Raw genomic sequence first — 12,407 nt, 5'->3', positions numbered from 1 at the left:
AGAAGTGTCCCATCATTGGTATCAGTGGGAGGAATAGTGTCCCATGTTTAGTATTAGGGGAGAAGTGTCCCATCATTGGTATCAGTGGGAGGAATAGTGTCCTGTGTTTAGTATTAGGGGAGAAGTGTACCATCAGTAGGAGGTATAGTGCCCTATGTTTAGTATTAGGACAGAAGTGTACCATCAGTGGGAGAAATAATGTATATTATCCAATCATGTGCAAGCTAAAATGCTGTTTTTTATATTCCTTGCTTGTCCCCCTCGGATCTACAGAGACTGCACTTCCAAGTGCACTTTCAGTGCAATTTCAAGTGCACTTTGCACTTGTAGTTTGCACTTGTAAATAACCCCCTTTGTGTTTTCTATAAATGTACTTACATTTTAATATATCCATCACTCTTTTAATTTTAGTACTTTGAGCATGTGGAAGAGGCAGTGTGGGCTGTGGAGGTGCTGAAAGAAGCAGGAAAGCCAGTGGCTGCTACATTATGTATCGGACTAGAAGGAGACATGAATGGGGTGTCTCCAGGAGAGTGTGCAGTCAGACTGGCAAAAGCTGGTAAGTTTGATGAGCAAAATTATAATTCTGAAACCACATGGTTCAGTTCAGCTTGGTCATGCATCCAATACTGTTATTGTATGGAGCCAAGCCCTGTTTGACACAATGGGCTTGATTTACCAATGACAAAAAGATGCTTCACTTTGAAAAGGAATTTTCCCTAGAGCTTGCTAAATGAGGATACTCTCTGCTGATATCCATCATCCAATCATGCGCAAGCAAAACATTTTTTTTTTAAATTTCCCTTGCATGTGATTGAGTAATTTGTGCGGGTAAATTTCACCATTCCACTGGCACTAATCTCTGAAAAAAACAAACCCTGGCAAAGTGCAACTTGTCTTGCAAAATTAACAGCCTGTTTGCCTTTAGTAAATCAACCAGAAGGAGTTTGACCTCTTCAGTGTTAGGCGATTAGTACTGCTGTTCATGGATCTGGCCAAACTCTGCCCACCAATGCGAGGACTGCTAGGCCAAGAATCAAGATAACGTCAAAGACATCTGATGTAGGAGATGTTTGTCAGTTTGTAATACACTACCATTTACATGTTTTAAACTTTTCAACTGTCAGAATGTTTATACTGAAATAATAAAACAGTATTGTATTTATGAAAATTTGCAAATCTTTGTTTTGGGAGATTTGCATTTTTTTCCACCAATACCAACAAGAAATTCAAGTTCGTTTATCCGTGCTATTTTGAAGATAAGTGATACAAATGATATGCTAAAATATATTTATTAACTAAAAATACAGTGCAAATTAATATCAGGTATATTTTGTGATAATACAAGTAAATGGATATACTTCTACACATCAAAGATAAATGATGATTCAGATAATTCACATTTTCTATTATTCAGGCTCTTATAAAAAATACCACATTTCAATACTGAATGGTAACTGGGTACATTTTAGACTTGTGAATAGCTTTTCATTAATCCATGGACTTGTGTAAACAATTTTGTGTTTACCTTAACACTATGTGATGTGATGCTTTCTCCTTACACTCTAGGATGCATAAACAAAATGTTACTGTGCACAGCTTAAAAATTTGATCAAGCTTTATGTTATATTTAGGATGAATCAATTTCTAAACATATATCATAATAAAACCATTGTACAAGCTTTGGATTTTAGCTTTTTAAAGACAGATAAAACTGTGTATGTCTCTTAATATTTGGAATATAATTATTTCATACTGCAGTTAAAAATAATACAACTCCAATTTTCTTTGCCACATACATATATATATATATATATATATATATATATATATATATATATATATTTAAATGGTTTTAGTAATGTATTTATATGCAAAAACAATTACATTACCAAAAAAGTATACATAAAAAAGATTAATACTTTACCAGGTCTTTAAGAATTCTGTCAGTTTGAGATGCAAAGTCCCAAAAATGACTTCTTTCAACATTGCTACATCTCTGCCTTTCAATATCTCTTCTTTCAAGAGATAACGAGGTATAGTCATAACAACAAAGTTCAGCATCCATCTTGAATAATAACCATTTTTACCTCTAGGGGCAGTATTGTATCTATGTCTAAAATAATTTACGACACCCTTTGACCTTTGGCTTAGTGAAACACCATTAATTGTCAAAAACTGTCAAGCATGTGTCAATTACCTCCAGACACCCTGGCGTTAACTTATAATATATGATTTGGGAAAGTTTATCCCACATCATTAGCTAAGGGTTTGTAAATTCCTTGAAACTCCAACCACCGCAATTTAACTTTGATCCTAACATCAACACAGCTAGGATCTCACATTTGCAACCCTTTTTATGATAATATAAATGTAGTAAACATGTTTATATAATGTTGACTAATACATTGTTAATATATAGGAAAGAAACATTATTATTTAAAATACACAATACGATAGCCTATTTATGAAAAAGCCCTCTTCTCTCGTTCATGCAAAGACAATTCCTGTGAGCTCAGTATCCTCTGTAGAATCTCCCCTTATCTTGTTTATTTTACTAAGTGTTCAAACCTTTGAATTTTATAAACTAGGAGATGTTCTGGGAAGATTATACAGATAAGATTTTCAGTCTCCTTGTAAGACAGAAAAGCCTCTTCTTTAGAAACAGTAAACCTAATTTCAACTTAAGACCCCTTTCACATTGAGGAGTTTTTCAGGCGGTACATCGCTAAAAATAGCGCTGCTATCCCGCCTGAAAAACTCCATCACTGCAGACTGAATGTGAAAGCTTGAGGGCTTTCACACTGAGGTGATGCGCTGGCGGGAGAAAAAAAAATCTCCTGTCAGCAGCATCTTTGGAGCGGTGAGAGGAGCGGCATGTATACCGTTCCTTCACCGCTCCTTCCCATTGAAAACAATGGGAAAACCGTGGCAATACCGCCCGCAATGCGCCTCTGTAGAGGCGCATTGCGGGCGGTATTAACCCTTTATCGGCCGCTAGCGGGGGTTAATACCGCACCGATAGCGGCTGATTCCCGCGGCAATCCCGGCGGTATAGCGCCGCTATTTTTAGCGGCGTTATACAGCCACCGCGGCTCCCATCCCAGTCTGAAAGGGGCCTTAGAGAAAAAAATAGCTTTGGTTTTGTTCATAACATCCATGTAAAATATACAAGTAATATAAAGGCCTAATATATATTCTTTTAACCCCAAATGTTCTGACACAACCAACTATCCTGAATCATGAAACCCATGCTCTGAGAAGGCAATAAAACCAGCAAACTATAGTTCCTTTTTATTTCTTCAGTTTTCTAATAGTGCTTGATTCCTGTAATTGTTGCTCTTCAAGCGAGCCTGGTGTTCAGTTTGTAACATGTCCTTGCAGCTATTTTTTATTAATGTTGTATAATGTATTAAAAGCTAATGAAAACTAATTTTACATGTCTGTTCTTGCCATTGCCCTATCTCTGTCCTTCTGGCCACTCATATTTGTCTTTGTTTTTACTCGTAGGTGCCTCTGTTGTTGGGGTTAATTGCCATTTTGACCCAATGACCTGTGTTGAAACGGTGAAGCTCATGAAAGAAGGCTTGGCTGCTGCCAATGTGAAAGCACATCTGATGACGCAACCACTTGCATATCACACACCTGACTGTGGCAAACAAGGTTTTATTGACCTGCCAGAGTTCCCCTTTGGTACGTTCACAAATACTGCAGAAATCAGTGCTTTTCTGGAAAAAAATGATTGCTGATACATACTTTTCTGATAGTTTACCTTGAACCCAAGCTACATCTTGGCAGCTTCTCCATGTACTTTGATTTGTCAACCATCCTCCCAACAAAGAGATCCAGTGTCTGTACATCTTGATACAGACAAAACATGTACTAGACCAGTGAAAAATACTGTTACTGAATGAGGTGCAGCAGGGGATGGACTTCTCTCACCAAGGTGCAACTCTAGAGCGATAGGTCTTTTTCAGAGCCATTGCAGGTGTTAGATGTTGTGCTTTAGCTATTGCTACAGCGTAGCAATGGGGAAAATTAAAAAAAGCTGGATTGTGTATAATAGGCCACTATCCAGTGTAATATTGCAGAATGGAACAAAGTCAGGAAAGGCAGAATCTTAAGGCCAGGGGCAGGCAAATATGGTCAGGAGACCAGCTGAAGGTCAGGGCAGGCAAAACCTGAGATTAGTCCAAATCTTAACTGAAGGCAACTATAAGAACCAGTATCCAAAGTCAGAGTAGACTTATTTAAAGAACAAGTCAAGTTATATCTATAACATCTTACAAACACAGCCTAGCAAAAACCAAAACATTTGGTCAGGGACTAAGTGATTTGTTCCTAATTTAAACATTTAAACAAGGCTTGGATCACACTAGCCAACTGCAAATCTGTGCAATTTTCAGTGTTACTTTTATACGACTTTGATACGATTTTTGTACTCTCTGGCACTGAAGTCGTATCAAAATCACATTAAAGTAGTGCAGGAACCTTTTCTGTAGTTGCAGAAACCTCAGTAGTGTCAATTGAAACAGCTCTCATAGAGATACATGGCATTTCACATGTTCTGTGACTCTGGATCTCACAAGTCGGAGCCTAAGAGTGTGAACCGAGCCTAAGATCAGGTGTGCCACATACGGTGTGCCACCTCAGGTGTGCATATTTTGGCTTTTAATTAGAGAAAGAACCTAATTTTACCTATGTGCCACTACAGCATTACTACACTGCGGTGGTGCACATCTGCAGGCTGATCATAATGAAACTTGCAGTGCCGCTCTAAGCTGAGACAGGGATCTCCCCACCGGTTGCAGTGATGGGAGCTGGCGCCCGTGCACCATTCAGAGGTGTTAAGCGTAAGAGAAGAAAGGGTGCCGCTCACCAACCCAGTACATTAGTATGTAGATGAATGTGGCCTCAGCCAGCGTTGCTCCAGCCATGCCCCCTGACATGTTTCACCCGGCTGTCATCAGGGGGACATGGCTGGAGCAATGCTGGCTGAGACCACATTTATCAACATACTAATGCACTGGGTTGGTGAGTGAGATCTGCAGGCTCATTACAGATACCAAGCATAGAGACACAGGAGACATGAATCTGCCTAAAATGTTTATATTTATGTATTTAATGTAAACATTTCCTTGCAGTTCTAGCATAGACTGCATGCTTATTCCCTAACCACCTTTTTTGGTCTGTTTTAGCTTTGGAACCAAGAATTGTGACAAGATGGGACATACACAAGTATGCTCGGGCAGCTTATAATCTTGGAGTGAGATACATCGGCGGCTGCTGTGGATTTGAACCTTATCACACTAGAGCAATAGCAGAGGAGCTGGCACCAGAAAGAGGCTTCTTACCCCAGGGTTCAGAGAAGCATGGCAGCTGGGGAAGTGGTCTTGAAATGCATACCAAACCCTGGGTCCGAGCAAGGTGAGAACAACACATTTGGCTTTGTATCTGCAGATTCAAAAGTAGAGCTAGCAGTGATTAGGGGTTCATCTGACGGGGCCCTTTTATTTTCCCCCTTCTCTTTTGGTTGATATTTGAATCCTGTATTTAAAAGAATGAAAACAAGCACTTGGTAGGCGCAAAACAGTATTTGTTATCAATATAACTTGAGTTCATAGTAATTTATGTTCCTTTTTTGTATTATTTTCCTTTTTTTTTTTTTTTTTATGCAATTTTTTAGATTCTGAGACTATACTTTAACATGTTTTTTTTTTTTGGTTGGTACATCAATGGATGTCTTATTATTATTATTTAAAACATTTTTTGTGCATGTTCAACCATAAAGGTGTTCATATTTTCTCTTTTTTATTAGAGTCTCATTTTACCTATGTATAGAACACTATCTCACCTGTCTTACACTTAATCATGGGGGGGGGGGGGGGGGTATAGTAAATGTTAGGATGAATTCAGACCACAAAATGTACAGTTTGTGATTTTTTTTTCTGCCTTGAGCTATTAAGTTATTGAGTAATTTATCAGCAACTTCTTTGGGTGCACAGGCGTGGACCTAGTCCTGAGAAAAAACAAAAAACTGCGCTAATTACAAATGAACAATAAAAAATTGCTCAGAAGTAAACTGAATAAAATTGCTAAATAGGGAAGGCAGCAGCTTGCGTGCGATACACAGAAATGGAAATAGAAAAAGAGGTAAAAGCTGCGCCCCATAACCAAAAATAAAAGCCCACTGGAACTCAAATGTATAGGTAAAGTCCTGATGTGCACTGTTATGTGTGCACACAAATAATCAATCCTGAAGATTTAAATCCTCCAAAGCTTCAACACCACTGTGGCATCAAATATGTTTCCACACTGAAGTGAAGACCCACCACCGAGTGTTAAAGCCGCTTACCAGAAGGGCAAGCTCGATTAGCAATCGGCTATAGGCCAGCTGCGGCCTTTTGAAACTGTAGAGGACTCACAGGGTTAAAAGTTTCCGGAGATAGCTTCCAGCGCATTCATGGGAAAAAAAGCAGATGATAAAATTGTAAGACATAGAAACGAATGCTGGCCGGCAACAAGCAGAGCCCTTTCCTCTCTGGCGTGGTGACGTCACTGCATGTCCACCCAGACGCGTTTCAGTGAGTGAGTGAGAAACTTATATAGCGCAACACGTGCGAACTGAATCGCCTCTGGGTGCTTAGTATCCATTTTCTGAGTGAAAATTTTGCCCTCAGAAGAGATAGGTTTTGATTTTTCCTCTGAAGGCCAAGTGGTTCACCTCCAATCGGATGTTGGTTGGTAGAGCGTTCCATAATCTGGGTCCTAGGACTGCAAATCTCCGTTCTCCTTTGGACTTGTACCTGGCTTTGGGTATCTGGAGTAGATTTTGGTTGGTGGATCGCAGAACGCGATTGGGGTTGTGAGCTTTTCGTTTTTCGCATAGATATTGGGGGGCATTTCCTTGAACACACTTATGCGTTAGACAGAGTGCTTTGAAGGTGATTCTGTCTTTTACTGGCAACCAATGAAGCGATCTCAGTGAGAGTAAGATCGATTCCCATGGTTTTTTCCCCGTCACCAATCGAGCGGCCGTATTTTGAATGACTTGCAGACGAGAGATTTGGTATTTGGGGAGTCCGAGATAGAGGGCATTTGAAGCTCAATGCAATGCCAAGCTTCAGTTTTCAAAGCGAGAGAAAATCTTTTATTGTATTAAGAGAGGTATGGACTGCAGAGAGAAAAATATCATGTTACCCCTGTATAACTCATTAGTAAGACCTGGAATATGTAGTTCACTTTTGGGCACCAGTTCTCAAAAAGGAAACTGAAGAAAGTGCAGAGAAGGGCAACCAAACTGATAAGAGGTATTGAGGAGCTCAGCTTTGAGGAAAGATTAGAGGAACTGAATTTATTAACTCTTGAGAAGAGGGAATAAGAGGGGGGAGGGGGGGTATCATCAACATGTACAAATATATAAGTAGTCCATGTAGTGAACTCGGGGGTTGAGTTATTCACTTTAAGGTCATCACAGGGGGCACTCTTTACGTCTAGAGGAAAAGAGAGTTAATCTCCAAATACGGAAAGGTTTCTTCACAGTAAGAGCTGTGAAAATGTGAAATAGACTCCCTCAAGAGCTGCTTCTGTCCAGCTCAGTAGATTGCTTTAAAAAAGGCCTGGATTCTTTCCTAAATGTACATAATATAACTGGATACTAACCTTTATAGGTAAAGTTGATCATGGGAATATCCGATTGGGATCAGGAAGGAATTGTTTATCCTGCTGGAGCGAATTGGATAATGATATGGTGTTTTTTTGCCTTCCTCTGGATATACTGTGGGTATAGGATTGTGTAAATAGAATTGTATGATCCCCCCGCCCCTTTATGTCTTTTTTTCAACTAGACTAACTATGGTCCTTTGTCCACTATTATCCACATAAGTCTGCAATATCAGCTTTGGGTGGAAGTAGCCTTTTAATCTGACCTGTATTAAATTATTTCTTTTGTGTGGCAGGGCCAGGAGAGATTTTTGGGAAAAGTTGCCTCCAGCTTCTGGAAGACCTTATTGCCCGTCAATGTCAAGGCCTGATGCCTGGGGAGTGACCAAAGGAGATACAGAGCTGATGCAGCAGAAAGAAGCAACCACGGAAGAACAGCTGAAAATGCTATTCACAAAACAATCCTTCAAATCCAAGTAAAGGGTCTCCTCATAACCTTCATAAACAGAAACAGAATACTACAAAATGCCACGATTCCTGTGTCCAGCAGTACATCATGATTCCATCTGATTGCTTACCATAATAATTTCCAGAATTGCTATAATAAATGATTTTTTAAAGAATTTGTTGGCCATTTTTCTTGGTTTATACCTGACAGAAGAGTGATGAGTCATATGTATATAGATATATCTATATACATACACATAAACACTCCCTACCCCCATCTCTTTAGATTCCCATTTGCCAATTAATGTTTTTCAGTTATTCGCTGTAAGCAGGCAGGCTTTTTTTTTCCAGTAAAATCCACCTACCCGCCTGCTCTCAGCAGACGCCAGCATGTAAACTGAGCTGTGCTTGCGCAGCTCAGCTTACGGTGGCAACTTAATCCTTGTGTGCCAGGGTGGTTTTATCCTGCGAATGCTCAGGAGTGACATCATCTCACTCCCACCAATGAAGAAAAAGACCGGCACACAAAAGAAGATACCAGTGCCAACAAGGGAAAGGGAATGTTGGAGTAAAAGGTAAGTATAACTACCTTTAGTTCCACTTTAAAATATACAGTATTAGCTAGATTCAGTAAGAGTTAGGTCGGCGTATCAGTAGATACGCCGACCTAACTCAGAATCTGCGCCGACCTATGTTTAAGTGTATTCTCAAACAGAGATACGCTTAAGTATATCTAAGATACGACGGCTTGCGCCGTCCTATCTTAGGTTGCAATATTTCGGCTGGCCGCTAGGTAGCGCTTCCATTGCGGTCGGCGTAGAATATGTAAATCAGTAGATACGCCTATTCACGAACGTACGCCCGGCCGCCACAGTACATTTACGCTGTTTACATAACGCATTACAGGCCTAAAGTTATTCCATCAAATAGATGGAATAGTAATGTTAAGTATGGCCACCGTTCCCACGTCGAAATTCAAAATTTTTACGTTGTTTGCGTAAGTCGTCCGTGAATAGGGATTTATGTCCACGTCTAAATCAATAGGCCCGTGCGGCGGACGTAGCCGCAATGCACACTGGGAAATGTTGGCGCCCGGCGCATGCACAGTTTAGAAAAAACGTTAATCACGTTGGGTCAAAGCATATTAACATAAAACACGCCCCCTCAGCCGAATCTGAATTAGGCGCGCTTGCGCCCGCCGCATTTACGCTACGCTGCCGTAAGTTAGGAGGCAAGTACTTTGAGAATACAGTACTTGCCTCTCTGACTTAAGGCGGTGTAGCGTAAATACGCTAAGCTACGCCACCTTAAAGTTAAGGCAATGTATGTGAATCTAGCTATATGTGTGTTAATAAAGAGATTGCATTCTTAGATGCAGTAACCTAGAGCAATCAGTTAGAAATCCCTCTACTGAAGTAAGACCAGTGGCGGCCGGTGGTATTTTTTTTGGAGGGGCAGCAATTAGAAACACTACCCATAGCAATAGTCAGCTCAGATATACAGTATTAAGGCATGTGAACCACTAAGACTAATAATGAGATCTAGCTACCAGGTAAAGATGTGGACCTAGGGGGCGTGGCCAAGACCGGCATGTGAGAAGACGTGTTTCTCACAGCTCCTCCGTAGCACCTGGCATTGATCCTCTCCCGGCAGCGATCCGACGGATTTGAACGGCTGTTCAGCTGGCTACTCACCCGGTCACCCTCCCGGTCCACCCGCCGGCTCTCTGCACCCGCGGAATGGCCAAAAAAAAGGATGATTGGCCGGCGCTCGAGATTCAAGATGGCGCCGCCGCGGCCCAGGCTCTCCGCACTCCACGAGGCGCTGACAGGCCCAGGGGGGAGACTAGCAAAAAAACAGCAAAGGCACAGGGTAAGGATTACCCGAGAGACATGACTTTCTTTACACAAAAGCTGGGGGGTCCCTCGGAGCAGGAAGGAAGAGGGGAAGCTGATCGGGCCCAGGACTCGGGGCAGGCCTTACAGGGACAGGCAGATGGAGGGGCCTGGAGATGTGTAGAACGGGGGAATGCAGTGGAACAACCACTTTCCATACCCACAGATACGGATGCTGAGACGGGGGATACAGAGCAACCGACCCTGGCTGAAATATTGAGAGCGGTTCATGTATGCACTGCTTCTGTAAATACACTCAAGGAACAGTTTGGGGGTCTCAGAGAGGATGTGTCTCTGTTGCGGCAGGACATGCAAAAGATACGGGAGCGAACGACGGCTGTGGAGAGCAGGGTGAGTGAAGTGGAAGATAGGCTGCCCCCAGTTGCTCGAGAGGCCCATGCAGCTATGCAGCTGGCCAGAGACACTAACAACAGGGCTGACGACATTGAGAATCGTTTACGCCGCAACAATGTGCGCATAGTGGGGCTGCCGGAGAAGACGGAAGGCCGGGACCCCACCACCTTTGTCGAAGGCTGGCTGATAGAAGTATTTGGAAAAGAGGCCTTCTCTCCGTTTTTCACAGTTGAAAGAGCACACCGCACACCGGGTCGCCCACCACAGCCTGCGGCCCCCCCTAGGCCTATTCTGGCCAGAATGCTTCACTATAGGGACAGGGAAGCGGTGCTGAGACATGCTAGAGAGAAGGCCAATGTCCAGGTTAATGGGGTCCGGGTGTCCTTCTACCCGGACTTCTCTGCTGAGGTGCAACGCCGCCGGGCAAAATTTTTGGATGTGAAAAGGCGCCTTCGCGCACTACAACTGCCATATGCCATGCTCTACCCTGCCAAGCTGAGAGTTACCGCTAATCGACAAGCCCAATTCTTTGAATCAGCCCAGGACGCGGCAATGTGGCTCGATCGCAACGAGCAGGCCCTGAGACACCGCGAGAGAGAGGAGGAAGGAGACTGACCCTACAGAAGCTGGAGCAGGTTATTATGTTTTAAGTTCTAGTCTTGTTTTTCGGTGCAATGCGTGCACTCTTTGAAACGGAGGGTTTGATTCTGGTCCCCTCTTCCCCCTTCCCCGGACTGCGGAAGATGATCTGCGGTTATTACTCATTGACCTTTGCACAAAGGACCCCTTTCAATTTTGTTTCACTTCCTTTACCTGAGTGACTAAAGTTTTTTTTTACTATGTTCTGCTGGGAGACGTTATATTAGGATGTGAACTCTGAGTCATCTTGTAAAGTTGCAAGGAAAATGCGGTTACTCCACAATCTACGTGGAGCAAAAGTGCCTTATTATGGTTTGCTCCCTGTTGGAGCCAAGGGGCCAGCTCTGTTGGCGGCCTGGACTTGTTTTTTTTCTTTTCTCACACTGCAGTGCTGTTTTTGGAGCACAGGCCATGAATACGGGTTCGTTCTGTTGACGGCCCAGGCCTGTTATTATTTTTTGCACCTTTACCACCTACATCGAGAACTTTGCGAACGAATGGCTACACCGAGATACCATGTCCGTTCTGTCCTGACCACACCCGGGACCCTAGGTACCAACTGGAGGCTGATGTTTTTATTTATATTGCCTTTACTCTTTCATTTATGCATGATATATCCCAATGGCTGAGCTACCGGTGGTATCGTGGAATGTGAGGGGCCTAGGCTCCCCACTGAAGCGTATAATGGTATCCACTTGTCTGAAAAAGTATCATCCTATGATTTAATGTATGCAGGAAACGCACTTAACCACTGAAACGCAATGCTGTCTTAAATATGCCTGGGTGGGTAAGGCCTACCATTCCACTCACACCTCGTACTCTAGAGGTGTGAGCGTAATGATACACGCTGCTATTGATTTTCAGGAAATGGATGTGTGTATTGATACGGAGGGGCGGTTTATTTTTCTACATTGCCGGGTGGGAAAACTGAACTGTATATTGGCATGTGTTTATATACCCCCGCCGTTCACGGTGGCGGTGCTCCGGTCGCTGCTAGCCTATTTGGAGGGCAGGCCGGACCTCCCGCTGCTGATAGTGGGGGACTTTAATTGCTGGCTGAGTCCCTCGGTGGACCGACACCCCGCATTCGGGGTTTCGTCCCCTCTGAGGGACTCTCCATTGCTAAGATTGCTCACCGAGGTAGGATGGATAGATGTATGGAGGTCTAGGAACCCAATGGAGAGGCAGTTTTCCTGCTTTTCCAAGACCCACGGGACATTGTCTAGGATAGACCTGGTAGTGTGCAACCCCGCCATGCTCCCATCCATCTCGGATGTGACGTACAAGCCCCGTAGTGTCTCAGATCATTCACATTTGGTGACTAGCTTAATTGCTTCCCCACCCTCTACACTTACCAGATCCCCATGGAAATTTAACGCCTTTTGGCTGGAACTTTTCCTGTTGCACGAG

At 42.8% G+C, this 12,407-nt stretch overlaps 1 protein-coding gene across 1 annotated transcript in view; it reads left to right on the top strand.

Moving 5' to 3' along the window:
* Positions 1-8,285, top strand: part of LOC120929341 (betaine--homocysteine S-methyltransferase 1) — a 28,603-nt gene extending 20,318 nt beyond the window's left edge. Inside the window, exons 5-8 of the mRNA XM_040340726.1 lie at positions 412-559; positions 3,511-3,693; positions 5,199-5,427; positions 7,959-8,285. Coding sequence (XP_040196660.1) covers positions 412-559; positions 3,511-3,693; positions 5,199-5,427; positions 7,959-8,142 — 744 coding nt within the window. The 3' untranslated portion in view covers positions 8,143-8,285. The remainder of the gene's footprint in view (positions 1-411; positions 560-3,510; positions 3,694-5,198; positions 5,428-7,958) is intronic.
* The last annotated feature ends 4,122 nt before the right edge of the window (positions 8,286-12,407 follow it).

This window comes from Rana temporaria, chromosome 1, assembly GCF_905171775.1.
Source record: "Rana temporaria chromosome 1, aRanTem1.1, whole genome shotgun sequence".
In the NCBI taxonomy this organism is placed as follows: domain Eukaryota; kingdom Metazoa; phylum Chordata; class Amphibia; order Anura; family Ranidae; genus Rana; species Rana temporaria.
Note: the sequence above shows the minus strand (reverse complement) of the source record. Positions and strands in the feature narration are given on the sequence as shown.